General features: G+C 32.3%; 1 protein-coding gene across 1 annotated transcript in view; it reads right to left on the reverse strand.

The window, feature by feature from the left end:
• The window catches only part of LOC145680557 (guanylate cyclase 32E), a 966,530-nt gene that overhangs the window by 32,722 nt on the left and 914,600 nt on the right, over positions 1-19,208 (reverse strand). The window contains exons 12-15 of the mRNA XM_081751189.1: positions 18,268-18,372; positions 15,460-15,531; positions 11,680-11,854; positions 10,773-10,971 (exon numbers count right to left, since the gene is read on the reverse strand). Coding sequence (XP_081607315.1) covers positions 10,773-10,971; positions 11,680-11,854; positions 15,460-15,531; positions 18,268-18,372 — 551 coding nt within the window. The remainder of the gene's footprint in view (positions 1-10,772; positions 10,972-11,679; positions 11,855-15,459; positions 15,532-18,267; positions 18,373-19,208) is intronic.

Genomic DNA, 19,208 nt, shown 5'->3' on the forward strand with positions numbered 1-19,208 from the left:
GAGATTTAGAAATAGTCTAAGGATCGTAAAAAAAATTTGGAGCAGAAACTTTCTCAGATCACAGTTTAGTGCTGGCCGAAGTTAATGTTAAGTTGAAAAATATGTAACTAAGGACAGGACAGGAGCTGGATATGGAAAGGTAAATGTTGTAAAGCTCTAAAGATGAGAAAAGAAAAATATATTCGTTCGGTAATTCAAAGAGAAGCATATTTAAAATGCATAAGCACAGTAAATGGTGAGGTAAGGAGCAGTTCAAACTTTGTAAAAAAAAAAAAAAATGTTACAGAAGAAAACACAGATATCGCGATCAGAATAGAACTAAGATAATGTGGAATACTGAAGAAATGGAAGAAACGAGAGTATAGAAATAGGATAGTATCGACGACGGAAAAAGATGATAGGAAACTGAATGATGAGTTTTGAAGGAAAACTAGACAAAAACTAGAGAAGCATATTAAAAGAGAAGTAAGTATAAAGGGGGAGACGAATTGGAATGGGAAGCGAAATATGAACAAGTGCATCGGCAAGTTAAGTAAGTGGAAATGTGTCAAAAGAAATAAAGGAAAAATATGACAGTAGAAATTAATCTATTCAGTTAGGGTAAACCGGAAACAAAGAACTGTTCGTATATGGAATGAAATATCCAAAGCACATTAATAAATCAAACGGTTTCTACAGACTGTGATGCAATGGCGGATCCAGGATATGAACAAGAGAGGGACTAAACCATAGTTTGCCGTTTTATCCAGTATAAAGCAGGATTGAAGCCCATTTTATGCAGTGTATATCTGATCGTCAAGGATGGGCTATAACCCCTATAGCCCCCCCTTGGATCCGCCCTTGCTGTGATGATTCCATTAGAATAGGAAATGAACGTTAAACGGTATGAGAAATTCAAGAAGTACAAGAAAATTACACTAATATTACATGTTGCGAAAATTCTAGTTGGAACACTGAGTAATAGACTTGATGCAAGAACTAATAAGAAAACTGAAGAGGAGGAATTTTGCCATATTTTCCATCTCTCTTCTGTATCTTTAATTGTTTCGTTTTTAGTGGCGGTTCTTGACGGAAGTGACATCTGTAAAAACTAAATTTTATCACAAGTGAAGAGAAGATTCTTGTCTACAGATTTCTAAAGCTATTTGAAACTTTCTTCTTTTAGCTTGCAACTATATATAAAACTACATGAATTCACTGACATAAAATAATTCCGGTACTTCCGGTTGACGTGGAAAGTTGAAATTTGACATGATTGTAGCTTCTTGGGAATAACTCACAGGAAAATTGAAAAAAGTGAATATTTTTAGTTTTTAGGGGATCTAAAGAGGGAATGAAGAAATTTCATATGTAATTTAAATGGTCCTTTTTTCTTCATTCCACTACTTCATTCACTTCTCATCATGACCGTTTCCTTTAGCCTAACCGGTACAACAGTGGGACGTAAAACTCAAAGATTTCAAAAGATTTCTTTATCTATAAGCTCATATTTTAGGTATTTGGAATTGAAATAAAAACTTGAAATTCGGTATGCTAGTGCGTGTTCGTTAGCGTTACCAAAGTAAATAACCAAAAATAAAAATTTCCAACTTTAGAGTAGTTTTATGAAGAACTGAAAAATCTTTCCCATGTTATTTATATTGGACATCATCTACACCCCAAAATGTTTAGGCACTGCCAGCAGGATTATAATCATGAAATTTGGCATGATTGTATCCTTTCTAGACTAATTCACAGTAAAACTGCGAAAAGTGAATATTTTTAGTCTTTAAGGAGTCTAAAGAGGGGATAAAAAAAATCCCATGTTATTTAAACGGGGCGTTTTCTTGGGATACAAATTTTATCTTTTAGATAGTTGAAATAGGAAAAGAAACTTGAAATTCGGTAGAATTGTGCGTTTGAGAGGTGCGAGGCCGTAGGCTGAGCAAACGTGGGAGTTTGGGGGCAAAGGCTCCAGCTGGCCAAAGTCAGGAAATATTAAAAGCAAATGCACGAAATTCACTCTTGATGCAAAGGCTGCTACATAAGAAATGCGAGGCCGCAGGTCGAGCAAATAGTGGGTCTGAGGACAGAGCCTCAGCTAGCCAAAGGCTAGTGTATGTATATGCTAGTGTAGCTTATATATAAAGTAGCTTTCGTATGCATATTATTAAGGTCAGTTTTAGAAGAGAAGAAAGAAATTAACTGGAGTAGATGAAAGACAAGTACAATAAGTAGTTTAAGAGAAAAAAAGAAGAGAAGAGGAAACCATGATCAACAAGAACATAGGAAGAGACTGATACCTGGAAAAGGAGTAAGGATTATGATCGATAAGAAGATAATAAGAAATAGAACAGTAGAAGAAAGAAGAAAGATTATATATGAAGAAAGGAAAAGAAAGAGAGTAAATGAAAGAAACGATAAAAATTATAAACAGGAATGAAATTTAGTCTAAAAGAGAAGAAAACGGAAAGGATATTTGTAAAATAAATTATAGTAATAAGAAGAGAAAATTAATTGTAGAAATATTTTTAGGGGGAGTTTTCAACCCTGCTACAATTTTATTAATTAAATAAATCAATATTCTCAGTAAACTTATTAGTAAACATTATTTTATACTGCAAATTTATCCTTACAAGGTGTGGCGGAGACGATAACATAACTAGTGAGATGAACTGGAAGAGGAAGAAGATTTTGTTTACTCGGTGGTCTTTTGTCTTATATATATATAATTGGTTGACTAATAGTAAGAAAGATTGACAGTAATTTTGTTTCATAACCTTCAAAGTCCATGTTCATAATCTACAATGCACAAATTATGTACCAAAAAATCAATGTTAATTAACCTCACTTTGTACTTTTAATTGCGCCATAATAAATTTCAAACAAATTAATGACTTAATGAATGTTCCAACTTGTTTCCCACAGAATAACCCACTCCTTTAGCAAACATATTACGATAATATAATTAAGGCACCTTAAAGTTGAAAGTTTTGATCATTGATGTACATGCAGGTGGATGTTCGTGCATCATATCTTAATATTTCAGAGTTAAAGAAATCATTAACATGTTAAGTAATCATATTACACGATCAATTTACAATTTGGTGCATCAACAGCAGATGCTACAAAATTTTGTATTTTGTGAATACGAAGAGTGTTGAACTAAATTATATTATACTGTAACTGTAAATGTTGATTTTTATTAGATCTTATGTAAATTAACAATTGGTTTGTTTCAAATTATTTCGTTTTTGTACAACATTATTACATGTACAATAATGTTGGAGAGACATAAAAAATGTTATCGTTGGATTACTGGGTAAGCTGAATTTCTTTTTCCTTTTTGAAATAAATAGCGTCTATTACCCGTTTCTCTGGGTTAAAATAAGAAAAATTAGTAATATGTTCCTTTAGTCAGTCATTTTTTTATTATTATTGAAGCTCTCTCTGATGTCGATCATTTTCAGGTATATCTTCTCCCTCCTCCTGCCCCAAGTTACGGGGCTGATTTGGATTTAAACGGGGTCGGAAGTGTCACTGTTCTTCCCAGCGACCCCGAAAACTATAAATTTGACACTAATATCGGTCATTTTCAATCATTTTTAAATATTTTCCCCTCCTCCTCCCTAAGTTGCACCGTCAAAGTGTTATGATAAAAACCATCCCAAGTCCGAACCTCATCTAAATTGAAAATTTGGTCGAGATCAGTCTGGTAACTCAAGAGTTATTAAGTTTTATTCACTTTTTATAACTTTCATTTTAATTTTTTTAATATATCCCCCCTTCCCCTCTCCTACTTTGCATCGTCAAATTGAAATGATGAAAACCATCCCAGGTCCGTATCTCATCTATGTTGAAAGTTTGATTGAGATCAGTTGGGTGGTTCAAGAGTTATTAAGTTTTGTTTATTTTTTATAACTCCCTTTCCTACCCCTCCCCTAAATTCTACCGTCAAAGTGAATAGAGAAAAACACTCATCAAACCTCATTTATCTTGAAAATTTGATTGAGATCGGTAGGGTGATTCAAGAGATTAAGAGTTACAAACATAGTGACTTTCAATTTTATAATATAGATATATGATGTTTTTAGGTGTGAGAACGTGTGTAATTATTACATACAGAGTATATCACGAAAGAAGCAATGAAATGGTCATGAGTTGTACAGAAAGCATCATGGTATTAACTTGTATCCATAGCTTAAATAACGAAATAAAATGAAAATCAATAGAAAAACTTTATTGGGCTAAAGGTGGAAAACTCAGGTTCACAACCTCAAGTTAGCTATATAGCTATCGGTCATGGACTTATCTGAAAACAATAAATTATTATACACAAAGAGGATGACTTAATTGAATTGATCACGTATTTTAGGACATAGACAGTTTTAGAAAAAAAGAATAAATGAAAAGAAACGAAAATCAAAGCCAGAAAGGAGAGCATGTCAAGCGTAGATTTAAGTACTTCCGACAGGTCAAGACCTCAAATCTTTTCCTCGTGTAGATTTTGCGTGGAAGCATTTATTAGATCAAGTTTTCTTATGAAATATATGTGCTAAATTTCTGATCGATATCTATGTGACTAATATTATGATGATCTTAATGAGGTTGAAGATAAATCTCGCAAGGTTTTCAATTTATGCTGCGACCACTTGTGAATAAGAATAATGCTTTTAAAGTCTGCCAATATCCTGCCGAAGTATATTTTAATTTCACTAGTTTCAGCGTTACACATATTAGAATTATCCATAAACTTATATACATAGTGTATTTTTAATTAACCTATCTAGTAAGCTAAAATAGATAATGACCTTCTAACAAAATGAGGCAGTGAGATTTAACTCTAAAATTTAAACTCGAAAAAGGATCTAGTGAACCTTATATCGTTTCTACGAGTACTCCAAAACGGGGGACGAGATTTGTAAACTGTTTACTCGCTTCCTAAATCTCAGGAACATCTGAAAAAATGTTTTCAAAAATTCCGTTACATATGTTGCGTTATTTTGGTAATATATTTTGATAAGCAAGATATATCGTCTTCCTCTTTGAAAGTGAAATGAGCCGAAGCCAACTGAGAAAGTTAAGCAGCAAACTACCATCCCGAAAGAGGTACTTTTTTCGTGTTTGAAAAAGACCTATGTAACGATATGTCTTTTAATTTATTTTATTATCTTTAAAGCTAATGCCTAAAAAGTACCTTGGCTCACACCTAATTACGTTTACACTAACATAGTCTAATTAACTTAAACACAAATATAAAAAATAATAATATATATAGATACAAACATACAAATATTCACATACACTACATACAGTATATTTGAACACATTCAGATGTAAGCTAATGACAATTTCTAAGCAAAAATTAAATAAAAGTCAATAATAGGAAACACATTTAAGGGATCTATACTCAATTTAATCTAAAGAATTCCCTCTCATTATTTTTGAGTTGTTCCCTTACACTTTACTCGCAGGGAAATTGAATTTTCTTTTGTTTATTAAACAAACCCTTCAAAATAACAGAATACAAATGTCTGTCTTTATATATATATATCCTCTTTAATAGAAAAGTGACACAACTCTAAGATGATCCTTACTGACGTATAATGTTGCAAATGGTCCTAAAGGCTAAGGAAATTTAGTATAAGAACATCGTAGGTGAAGGTACACATCCTCTTTCCTCTCCTCAAGGAGTAATTGTGTTATTTGTCCACCAATGTGAATCTGCAATGGTGCCAATCTTCAAGTCATTCTTCTGAAAAGTTGACGATTTTGAGTTGAGTCACTTTTCTACTAGAATCGAATATTATAGTCACTTTTGATATTTAAGGTGGAAAGAATTGCACTATATTAAATTTTACTATGTTGTTTAATACTTTTTCTTCCAGGTCTTCAACTGTCTATATATTCCTTTTCATCATGGCTATGAACTTGATACCATCAGTAATTCCTCTAAAGCTCTTTAACGACAATTTAAGAATACGAGAAGACAGTAATGACTACTTAAATCAACTACGAAATTGTGTTCTCTCCGAAGGAAGGCCATATTTCTCTGACATCAGACAAGCAATACTGTACGATTCTACTCAATATGAGTTAGAGACATTCATTGCCTATTCTATTCAAACTGAATTTAATATTCCTATCATTTATCAAACAAACATATGTGATGGAAATACCGAAGATTCACTCCGAGTCCTCAAAAATGAATTGTCCTTCATTGTGACTTCTAATAGATACACATTTAAGCGAGATTTTTTGAGGCTAAATATGTGCTGTAATTGGAATCCCAACAGCATGCTATTTATCATTTTAACAGAGGCTTCCAATGAAACCGGCATTTCCACAGTAATTCTTGAATATGCATGGGAACATAAGATGATAAACACTGTTCTTTTCACTTCTTGCGGTAAAGCAATTTGTAGAACTACTTTTGATCCCTTTGAAGTACAAGGAAGAGATGAAAAAGGGAAAGTGTCTATGATACCCTGTAATTATTATAGTACATCATCAAAAAGAGGATCATTGTTTTCAGATAAGCTAACAAATCTACGTGGTTACATAATAAGGCATGCCGTGGTGTATCAATATCCTTTAGTTCTCACGAATAAAGATTCCAAAGAAGAGCGTATTGTTATAACAGGAGGGGTGGATGGAAATCTTATACTAAACGTTGCTGAACATATTAACTTAACACTGGACAGCTATGACATATCTTCGTTTGAAAATGACTCACGACGGCTTTTTCTACATTTGTATGAAGAAACGAAAACAGGAAAAATTGAGTTTTGTGCTAATTCTTACATGTTAATTGCACAATATACACAAGTATTCGATTATAGTGTTGTTGTTGACTTTATACCCATGTCATTTGCTGTTCCTGCAGCACAGGAGATTCCTCTTTGGAATGTTCTTAAATTAGCCTTTGACACTGAAGTATGGACATTGACGTTTTTTTCTTTATTGGTAATTTCGGTGACTATTAGTTTGTTCGTTAGGCCTAAATATATCCTTACAAAAGAAATATCACTTGTTCCCAGAAATCCATTTATATATACATATGCAATTCTTTTGCAAATATCAGTCGTTAAGCCCAAATCCTCAGTTTTAAGAATAATATTTATTGTGCTTTCGTATTCTAGTCTTATTATAACCACAGCCTATCTAAGCTACTTAACGCGAGTAATGACCAAGCCTTTATATTATCCTGAAATGGCAACCTTAAGTGATGTGGAAGAGAGTGGTCTAGCTATCAGTGGTCACCCAATAGACAGTCCTGCTCTGCAATTTTCAACAAACCCACACGTAATAAAGATGTATGAACGCTACTCTCCAGTTAATAAACCCGACTCAGTTTTAGAAAGCATTGCTTATCGTAGAAACAGCGTACGTTTTATGGACCGCATTCTGATTGAAATTGCTATGGTTGAACAGGAATTGTTTAAGGATGGAAGACCGCTTCTGCATATAGTTGAAGAACCTGTAGCTATTCAATATATGTCATTGTACTTCTCTAAAGGTTCGCCGTTCCTTCCAAAATTTAATGAATTATTCACGAGATTATTAGAAGGTGGCTTTCGTAGCAAATGGTACGAAGAACTAATGCTTAAATTCAGAATTAAAGAAAAGCTGTTGTATAATGACAATTGTCAAAATGTTGTTCTCTCACTTAACCATTTACAATACTTATTTCATAATTTACTTGCTGGATTTGCACTTGGTTGTATTTCACTAATTTTGGAAGTGTTATTTCATAAGTATAGGGAAGTCTTAAACAGTGTAAAATAAAATGCATATATTTATTTTTGTGTCGAATCAAATTATTGATGAATTTATGTTATCAATAGATAATTAAACCACTTGACAAACGTAATGAGGACATGCGTGTAAGCAAAGTAAAGAACAAGAAACAAGTAAAACTTACGCATAGTAGTAAAAATATCATCCTTGATTTCACTTTTACTTTAAGTATAACTTGGAAATCAAAAAAGCCTGCACACTATAATAATATTTCACAAGCTTGTATAGGAGCTGAAGATGTACCACCTTGCCAAGTTTCATCCAGATCCAGGGCTGTACCGTGGGGGGGGGGGCGACGGCCCCGGGCGCCGAAGTAAGGGGGCGAAAAATTCGGGAGAAAAAAGGAAAAAAGATAGGAAAAATTACTTGGAATATATGTATGGGGGCGCCGTCGTATACTCTCGCCCCAGGCGCTGATTTTCCACGGCACGGCCCTGTCCAGATCTGATGAGTTTTGTTGAACTTCGTACGATATATATAGTGCCTTTGTCATTAGTAATTATTAATTAAAATATGTGAACGTCAGGTACGAATATAACACCCGGCATTTACTGTTTTCCTCTCATGGTATATCTACTTACAAATCCAGTTTATTCTTTACGAATATTTAAGGTACGCATTCACACACACGTATATAGTAATTTTTTATATACATTTAATTTGTATAAAATACATAAAGCATTTTTAATCTTCTAACATGCAATTTTGTAATAAAATAAACTATATTTCACATGTTCCAAAAATGAGATCTTTAAAGGAAAAGATTGAATTACAAATAACCTTACAAAATAGACTTATTGTTTGTATTGTAAAATTCCTTGTTTCTGAAAGGAAAGCAATACGGCAACAGTGATAAAATTGATGCTCTGCTTGGTCCTTAAAAGTATTGATGTGATTATCTACAATCAAAGCAGAAATGGATATAGAAGTACTGCATGTCCTTTTATTATAAAGTCTGTCTAAAAACGTATAAACAATTGAACATTTTAACTATTCTATGAGGCCTTGTTTCCATTTTGTAGTAATACACAATAACACACTGAGCAAGGCTATGTGATAATATATAAAAAAAAAAGTATCACGTAACGGTTTCAACACAATAATTGTGTCTTCATCAGACTTCCACTCCTTCTCATGATGGAGTGGAAGTCTGATGAAGACACAGTTATTGTGTTGAAACCGTTACGTGATACTTTTCTTTTTATGCATATTATCACATAGCCTTGCTCAGTGTGTTATTGTGTATTGAACATTTTAGTGTTGTTTTCAAAGTTGAATTGAATTATCATTACAATATCAAATATGGTGTTTCTTCAACAAATGTCGATATTCATGGGGACACACGGGAAACGTCTGTTGTGAGAACTCTCTGCCTCCCATTGTATATGTCGCCAATGATCATTGATACTACACTTTCCATGAGAGTGATGTTTCAGGTGAATGGTCCCCCCCCCCCCCCGACTCTTGCAGCACCACCATACGCAATTCTCAAAGTCATATAATCGCACAATAAACGTTCGCTGTCGCTGTCCTGATAGTTCATACAGAGGCTATTATACACTTGTGCGATTTTATTCGTCGTGTTGTTTGGCGAACTTCAAACTACCAGGAGGAACACATTTATGAATTGTACAAGATCATCTTTCAGAAGCAAACCACCGAAAATGACTGCCAGGAAAAGCGAATTAAAGTCCGGTTGAGAATATTACCATAAGAATTAAGACAAGAGAAGTTACTTTCGCTATTTTCGAGTATGTAATAAATAAAGGAAACAAAGTTGTAAATTAATTTATTCGATCAATATACTCTAAACGTTATCATTTTTGCTTCTTCAAATTGGATTTAAAAATTATACTAAACGTCTAATTTTCGTTGACAGCTGTCTGTATTTTCAAAACTAAGATACGGAAAGGTAACTAGTTAGGACCGAGTGAATAGAAATTTTGAAGTTAAATGTTTATACTAATAAATAAAATCATCTAGCTCTCTTACAGAATACACTCTAAATTTTTGTTACCCTTCAGTGGTTGGCAACGACGGTGAAGGTATCAATAATGCTACTTCAACTTCTGTCAAGAATGCTTGTGTCCAAATTTAATTTTGATCTCCTCGTTCTCATGAAAAAATCTCGTATATCTGTCTTCTTATGAATGATTAATTTTTGATTAGCTTGAGTTTTATCGATATATTGCTTTGTGTCAATCAGGTGTTTTGGAAAACCTCATATTGAGCAACATTGTATTTGGAATTATTCCAAATATGTTCTTTCAGTCTAGTGTATGTTCGCCTTTGTCATGTCTATGCTGAAAACACTTGCATAACATCGATAAAGTGAAATTCATCAAAACATCTTCATCGTTCACATATAAACACACACACACACACACACACACACACACACAAAGCATACAAAACCATTTTCATTTGAAAGAGGGGATACTTCAATTTTAATATTACCCAACCAACTTGCAACTCCCTTTCCCTATCTTAATCTCAACAATGCTGACAACTGGCAGCAAATATTTGACATTTAATGTAACATTTTAAACATTGAAGGACCAAAAGTGAGTACCTTTTAAGTTTATTGATAAGATTGCTCCTCGAGCAATTCACATTATAATTGAGGAGCGTTTTTTTAAAACTCGATAGAGCACAAAACATCTTTTTTACAACAATTGCATTTTTGTTCTTATTGTAGATAACCTCTATCGAATTCTGACAAAACGTTCATGATTTAGTATTCCATAAACATGGCACATTTCGATATTTGTCAATTCTGATTTCACAACTCGATTGGTAGCATAAAAAGTATACCAGAAAAAAACATACCTCTGTTTTCCAAATTTGCTCTATCGAGTTTTGAAAAAACGATCCTCAATTAATTTACTTGACGCTTATATCTGACTATAACCAATATATTCATTTCCTAATAATAAAGGAATGAAATTGTATTGATTAGTTAGGTTATTGTAGAGCAATAGAAAGGAACTAACCTGAAAGGAGGCGACACAGGATCACGATTAATGACTCGGCGAAGAATTTCTGCTGGCGTCATTCCAATTTCTCCAAAAGGGCCATGGCGACTATGAATTTCATAAAGGATAATAGCAAAAGAATAGACATCTCCTTTCTGCGTACCACAAGGAGGTGCATTTGGGTCCCTTAGAAGTTCTGGAGCACGATATAGTAGATCTAAACATAAGGATTTAAAAAAAAGTATAATTAGGAATACTGTACACAATATTAAAATTAAATATAACTTACCTAAATTGTTTCAAAGTGTGATTTTTTTTTTCATATTTATGAGTACATGAGCAAAGAATATTTTGTAAAATCAAAGATTATTATTTCTCAGCCATATTTCCATTTGGTAAATCTAGAACAATTATTCCACCATAAATTCTGAACTAACTAACTAAATAAATAAATAAAATAAAATAAGTTTACAACACCTAGAGGAAAGTAATTAATATTTGTCTTTCTTTCCTTATTCCAATCTGATACTTACATATGTGATATATCCTATACCACAATTTATTACCTCTCCACCACCAATTAAAAAGAAAATAAATATGTTTAATTATGTAGCCAAGAATTTTAAGAATTAGTACAAGTGGTAAGCTTTATTCTCTAAATTTGTAGCGATAAAAATAAAATTTTTACCGATGTGGCTTCTTTCAAGAGACACGACTATAATGTTCTACTTACAATAATTATTCCCATCATTTTACAACATATTACAACTAGACTATAAAAGGGAAGTATGGTTTGGTATAAATTGTATAAACTAAGCGCTTGAGTCGATAAATGAAACAAAATTACTAATTTTGCCTAATTCTTAAAACCACAGAGAATTCTTAGAATAAAACACGCTTTTCTGGTGACATGAGCAATTCTTACCTTCACATTTTCGTTGAGGATCCACTATATCACCAGGACTGGTTTCGGCGTCTTTTTTAAATTCATGCAGACCAAAATCTGCAATTTTAAGAACCCATCGACTATCTACTAGACAATTGCTGGCTTTTAAGTTCCCATGTGATCGTATAGGGGAATCGTGTAGATAAATCATTCCCTGTAAAACCACAATAATTTATTCAAATTAGTTAGTTCTACGAGTACCAATAATTTAATCAAAAACACATTTATTTATTGTATATTCTATACACGAGATAGTGAAAAATTCAGTTTACTTCATACAAAAAAAAAAAAAAAAATAAATAAATAAATAAATAAATAAATAAATAAATAAAAATAAAAAAAAATCAAGAGTCAGTTTCATAAATTAACAGTTTCAGCTGTATTGCTCAATAATCCTCCATTCTTTGCAAGATTGTGTACAACGATCAGCACCAGAATAGCATATACGATGCACTAAAATTTTATCGTTGTTGCCGACATGAAATATCTTGATAATGGATTCTTTCAGTGCATTCAAAGCTGCCAGTAGTGAGAAAAATACCATATCCTTCCCCAGAAAGCTAAATCACATGGTGTTAAATCGCAAGTAAACGGGAATCATTCAATGTTTCCAGCATTATTACATGTTGTTCTCTTCTGTATTTAAGTGCTACTGCAATTTTCAACACGTCACAAAAACAAACACTTCCTTAAACACAACAAACTCAGCACAAAACAACAACTGTAGCTAAAAGAATAACGACTGCACTTTTGCCAAAGTCAGACCACGATGTGACTAATCCTATCGCTCAAACATATAACTTAGCATGAAGTGTAATTACTTCATATGTAATTTTTTTTTTTTTTTTTTTGAGTAAACTGACTTTGCGGAAACCTATATATTACAAGATGGTATAAATTTGACGTACAGTGTAGAACAATGCTAATGTGTAATTATATGCAAATGGAATATAGACTTTGAATAAGAAAATGTATATTATGAGTTTAACTACATACAAATAATAGTGAAAATAGATCCTCTATCTCGTAACTATTTAAAGGCATATTTTACACTTATATATTTTTAGCATGCCTATATATTACCAATGAAGAGTATGTTGTAACTCAAAAACCTAAACTGGTTTTGTTAATTTGAACATTTAATATTAAAAATTTATTTGTAAAAAAACATAAGTTAATTACATTCATAGTTATTTTTATGAATGGCAGAGCACAGAACGGCAAGTAGAAACAACATATTGAAAATAACGTTTCTAACTACGTTTGCTGAAATAACGAAATAGAATGAAACTTATTAACTTAGCCTATTAATTCCCTTAGTTGGCCACGTGCCTAATTTTGCCTTATTTTGGTAGAACCTGCATTTACCCTTAAGTTATGCGTTACTTATTACTCAGTAAGTTGGCTTTCTATCTTGGAACTCGGTTGCATTGAAGCAAAGTTGTTTGTCTACTGTTAATGTTAAATTTTCCTCTGTATGCTGGATATATATATGATTGTCATTTCTTACACATATATTTAGACAATCTTCTATTATTGTGTGTTTCTGAAAAATCAGTAAACTGAAGGAAGAAAGGGAAAAAGAAAAAAAAATGTCAATTGACAGTAACTTCTCCAAAAATACAGCAGTAGGTGTATTCTTTATTACTTTTATGCCTATTGTCGCCGGGTTTATCGATAGATTAAGTCCATTAAGACTTCTCATTCATATTCTATATTGGAAGATAATTTCGCACTTTAGTTCAGTCCGATTTGGGTGTCCTTTGTTTTCGTCACGACTTTGGATCCTTTTTCTTCTAGAGAACTTGCAGGAAATTTAGAACAAAAGAAATGAGATTCATGTTGTTAAAAAGAAACAAAAATAACATAACAGGACAAGAGTTCTTTTATTTTTTGTTTCGTTGCTTGTTCGTCAACAACCATAAGTAGGTAGCAGTCTCCATATGCACAACAGGGTCATTTTTTAGTTTGACATCTTAAAGGGATGAAACAGTATGAATATTTTCGAATATTTTCTAGAACTGGCTATCTTATTTGTATTTATCGTCATAGGTGGGGGAGAGAACAGAGTAAAGAACATAATGTCCTAGCTAATTAGCGGGAAATTGCATTTAGAACATAACGTACAAATGACAAAGAGGAATATTTATTATATATGATGTTTTCATATTGCAGAAATAGTTCCTATATATATACACTTCAAAATATATTTATTTTCTGTTAGTTATTTTTAGTTTAGTTAGCTACTTTTCAATGGAATCAATGATGCCCAACATAGATAAGTGTCACTTAAAAATAAAATCTGACCAATGCAAACATATTACTACTAATCTATGTTAAGTTTCAGCAATACGTCATTGTCTTCATCAGATTCATTATTAGCGCCTGACGAAGGCAATAAAATATTACCAAAACTACCTCTAATAAAAATTAGTGTACTGGTATATTAATAATAATGATATATTGCCGAAACTGTAAAACAGATTGATAATAATAATGATATATAGCCGAAACTGTAACACAGATTGGTAATAATAAAGTGTTTGTATTGTCAGATTTTTAAAATTTATTTATTCATTTAATTTATATGTAGTTCCAAAGCCAGAATGAACTGTATTCAGATGGGTTTCACTACATAGAGAGGAAAGAAAGAAATAAGTCAAGCAAGTGCACTTGTTTGATAAATAAATGTAAACTGTATTTACTCGCCTATTTCCTCTCTCTCGTATTTTTCCCCAATGATTTTTGAATTACTTCGACTTCACTTTCGAGTTTTGAAAAATGAACTTATCCACGCAATGGTTATTGTTGAACTCTTGGTTTTCCAAGATCGAAAACTTGCAGTAGTTCGAACTGAGAACGTTTATTGAATCGTCAATGAAGTTCAGTGTAATTTTCGCAGCAATGGTTGGGAAGTATTATTGCAGCTACGCAAATAAACTTTAAAAAATACACTGAAATAAACGACGTAGTTTGAAGTTGAATAAAGTTTTAGTTAGATATTTCAAGGAAGGAGAAAAACACATTGATTTACTAAGCTATTTTTCTCAATTTTTCCTTCTGAAATAGAATTCCCACAAAATGTTCTTTCTGGATTTACGTATATTTAATTATTAACAAAAAATAGTACTTGAGAAAATACAGCGTATGTTAGTGATATTAGAAAGATTGGAAGGGAAGCATTGATTTTTTTTTTAATTTAAGGACAATCAGCAGCAAAGAAGGCATTCTTCCACATAATTTCTTTTCTGAAAAAAAAAAAAAAAAAAAATCAGAGCTGAAATTAACTTGAGAAGTTCGTTGTAACTTAAAAAAAAAAAAAAAAAAACATATCTGTCCTCTTTAAATTAGAAATATATATATATATATATATATAGATATAGATATAGATATAGATATAGATATAGATATAGATATAGATATAGATATAGATATAGATATAGATATAGATATTATTTGAAGAGTTGTCTTACTCTTGAAGTGTTTGAGAAGAGAAATTCTGCAGATGGATACACGCTTTCGTTAGCGATTTGTTTATAATTAGGTAAAGCAAGAACACAGTCTTCCAATTTCTTTGTGAAATAACTGTTCTTTATCAATAAAGTTACAAAGTGAGTTCTGCAAACACTATAGACTAATATTATATGTAATTTGTTTGTGCCAACTTACAAAAGTAATTTCATACAAGTAAACTTGATGAAAATAAGAGTTGATTAACTGTGATTCCTTCCTAATAGTAAACAACGATAAAAAGCTTACCCTGACTATATCACCGACTAGTGATGCTATAAACATATTGTCTAGTTTCACGTCTTCGTTCTCTAATATATCCTGAAACACAAAAGTGAACAAGATTTCTATCAACAAACGGAAATTTACATACATTTTATAATTCTCTTTGCAATCTAATCATAAATTAATTAATTATATACGAACATAACTCTTGATTCACTTCTTGATACAAAATTGAGTCATATTTTCCAGACCAATATCCCGGTTCTTTCTTTACTTCTGAAGGTTGAAAGTCATTTTGCAGCATGTACACCATTACAGCGTGACTTTACTTGACATTAATAAGAATTTAAGAAATCTAATTACAATGACGAATGAATGATGAATTTGAATTATATTATCAAGTTTGTTTTGTTTTGCTGTAGAATATTTAATAGTTACATGCCCATAAATGGAATATTTATGATTTATAGGAAAATGTAAGAAGTTACTAACGATACCTGTGGAATCTCTATCCCATTGATTTACAGAGGAATAGTTTTTTCAATTTTCTCCAAAATTTTCACTCATTTTTTTTCCAAATATATTACTTCGTAAAAAGTAAATTTTACCGTATTATATATAATTTTAATACTTTATAATAAAATATAATTTAAAAGTAAATCTACTTAAATGCAAATTCATTTTCATAAAACAAGTACATTTAACGAGAGTTGAAAAGGAATCAGTAAAATCAGACCATTCAAATTCCGACTTGATTCCAAAGAAAATTGAAAAATAATTTCCCTTATAAGTAAATGGGTTAAAATATAGATGGCTTAACCCTTTTGGGATCCTAGCTTTCTGGACTATTTTTTAGACTTTCAGTCAAGCAGCTACTGCATCGTCACTATTTATCCTAGGATCATGGTTCATACCTCATTCTTTTCAAAATAGAGCTGGCTTTCAAATGGTACCACTTGCGTGCTCATACCATATACCAGAAGCGGGAAAAAATGTCAAAGTAAAAATTTCGGAGGGAAATTTTTTTTTCTCGAATTTTAGCCCCCCCTGGACCCCCCCTGTGTGATCGTAGCCATCTAAAAAAATCTGAGAAATAGTACTTGGTATACTGAATGTGTGTGCCAAATTTCAAGCTTCTATCTTGAATAGTAAGGGCGGGAGAATTTTTATCAAAAATTCCCACAGTGCCCCAAAGTACCATAAAACACTATGATCTCAGGGAAAAAAATTCCTGAGACATTCCCAATTACCCTAGGACTATAATCCGCCAATCATTCTGTTCAGAATAGAACTGTCTTTCAGGCGGTACCATTCATATGTCTCCATCATGTATCTAAGGCGGGAAATTCCTGAAAAAAGGGATTTTTTGGGGCAAAATTTCCCTTTTTTCAACTTTTGCCCCTCTGGACTCCCCTATTTTTACGCAGAAATCGGAAAAAAAACTTCTGGTAAATACTACTCGGTGGACTGAATGTTTGTGCAAAATTTCAATCTTCTACGTGAAAAAATAGGCCCGCCAGAAAAAATTCCCTACCATGCCCCACTTTTACCCTATACAGAAGTATATTTGGATAAAAATTCACTGAGACGGCCCTAATTACCCTAGAATAATAATTCGACCGTCGTTCTCTTCAGAATGGAACGGCCTTTCAGACGGTATGACTCACGTGGTCCTATCATGTTTTTTTGGCGGGAAAATGACGAAATACAGGATTTTTGGGGTAAAAAATCCCTATTTTTACCCCTTTGCCCCTCTGGTTCCCCCCCTGTTTTAGCACTAACATCGGAACAAAAAATCTGGTAAATAGTACTCGGTAGACTGAATGTTTGTGCAAAATTTCAATCTTCTACGTTCAAAAATAAGCCCGCCAAAAATATATATATACCGACAATGCTCCATATTACCCTATATAGAAGTATATTTTTCAAAAAATCCCTGAGACGTCCCTAATTACCCTAGAATAACAATTCGACCGTCGTTCTCTTCAGAATGGAACGGCCTTTCAGACGGTATGACTCACGTGGTCCTATCATGTATGTGAGGCGGGAAAATGAGAGAAACGGGATTTTGGGGGTTAAAACTCTCTATTTTTACCCCTTTTCCCCTCTGGTTTTCTCCCTGTTTTAGCACTGACATCAGAACAAAAAAATCTGGTAAATACTACTCGGTGGACTGAATGTTTGTGCAAAATTTCAATCTTCTACGTAGAAAAATAAGCCCGCCAAAAAATATTGAACATAGGCTTAGAAAATGAGAAAATAAATTTTTGACTTATGACTCATCACCTCCTATGTCTGGACGCAGGATGGTCTGAAACCATACGTAATGTCTTCTACAAGGCCTCTGGACTTGAAAAAAAAAAAAAAACCCGGATGAAAAAGCTCAAATAGAACAGAAATAACGCAATGTACCATGAAAAGTGCATATGGTACAAATTGTACCATAGGATCCCCAAAGGATTAAGCATTCAATACCTTTAATAGATTATTTTATTCACTTATAACAAAGCTAAACTGTATTTTTTTTCCGGAAATGAAAAATGGTGTGTATGTTTCAAATTCATCCCACAATATCCAAATTTTACTAGTATCACCATAGATATACTGACATGCTACGTACACGAACAGAACAACAAAAACGTAAACCAAACTTAATGAATTTTTAATGAAATTTTAATGAAATTTAAAGACAATTTTTAACCTATTCCCTCCGTAAATTTCAGTATGCCATTATGCTTATAAACAAGTAGAACGTCAATTATTGCAATATTTCGACAACTCTTTATAACCGTATTATATTTAGTTATGGCAATTTTGATATAGCATTATTACCTTCAAACTACCTCTAGTACAATATTCAGTTACAATACATATATTTGGTGGATCCGTACAGGCTCCTATAAAGGCATTCAAGTTGTCGTGCCTCAGGTCTCTCATCTGAAACAAATCAGAATAAATAGTGTTAAACATTTTTCACTAATATAACGTAAATTAGATACATACACATTAGTTCATAAGCATTGACTGAAGGATCTAATGTGATTTTTAGCTTAAACTCTTTTAAACACTTAGCGACACATGTATTAGTCCATGTTAATCACTTATAGTTACTTGCAGAGCATAAATTGCACTTACTTAAAGTTTTCACACTCATCTTCATGTTTTCTGGAAACAGATATAGTGCATTATTTCAAAAATTACTCTTTTTTCTTCTAACAGTAAAGATTGCTACTTTTGTTTCACAAGCTTCTATTTCTTTCATCTTTAATTATTGAAATTCCTTAGATGCATGTACGTTTTGTCAAACGTACGCAAAAACATAACTTCACAGATAATTGACGTTACTGAGTTTATAAAATATGTTTTCATTAGTCTTGACTAATTCGCGTTTCAAATACGTAAAATAATATGTCGGAATGTAAACGAATTGAATGACCTAGTTTTTTAATAAAATTTAAAACAGAAATGGAAAATGATATCACAAAATGGTTTAATCATGGGATTTTGTGTTTTACATATGTAAAAAAGTGGTAAGTTATTTAGGTGCATCTAAGAGGATAAACATTTTTGTATTTAAAATGAGAAGACTATTGAAAACTCCAAGTACATTTTATAGACTCGGTTACATCCATTATCATTCAAGTTGTAAATTTTTGTTCAAGAACATCTAACAGAACCAATCTACTTGACTGCTAGTAGTGTATCCAGTATACGGAAGTTATGGAATCTGTCATGAGCATCATCAAGTAAGAATTTCCTTTAATCTTACCTGA

The sequence above is a fragment of the Thermobia domestica genome, chromosome 3 (genome assembly GCF_964235325.1).
Source record: "Thermobia domestica chromosome 3, izTheDome1.hap1.1, whole genome shotgun sequence".
NCBI lineage: Eukaryota > Metazoa > Arthropoda > Insecta > Zygentoma > Lepismatidae > Thermobia > Thermobia domestica.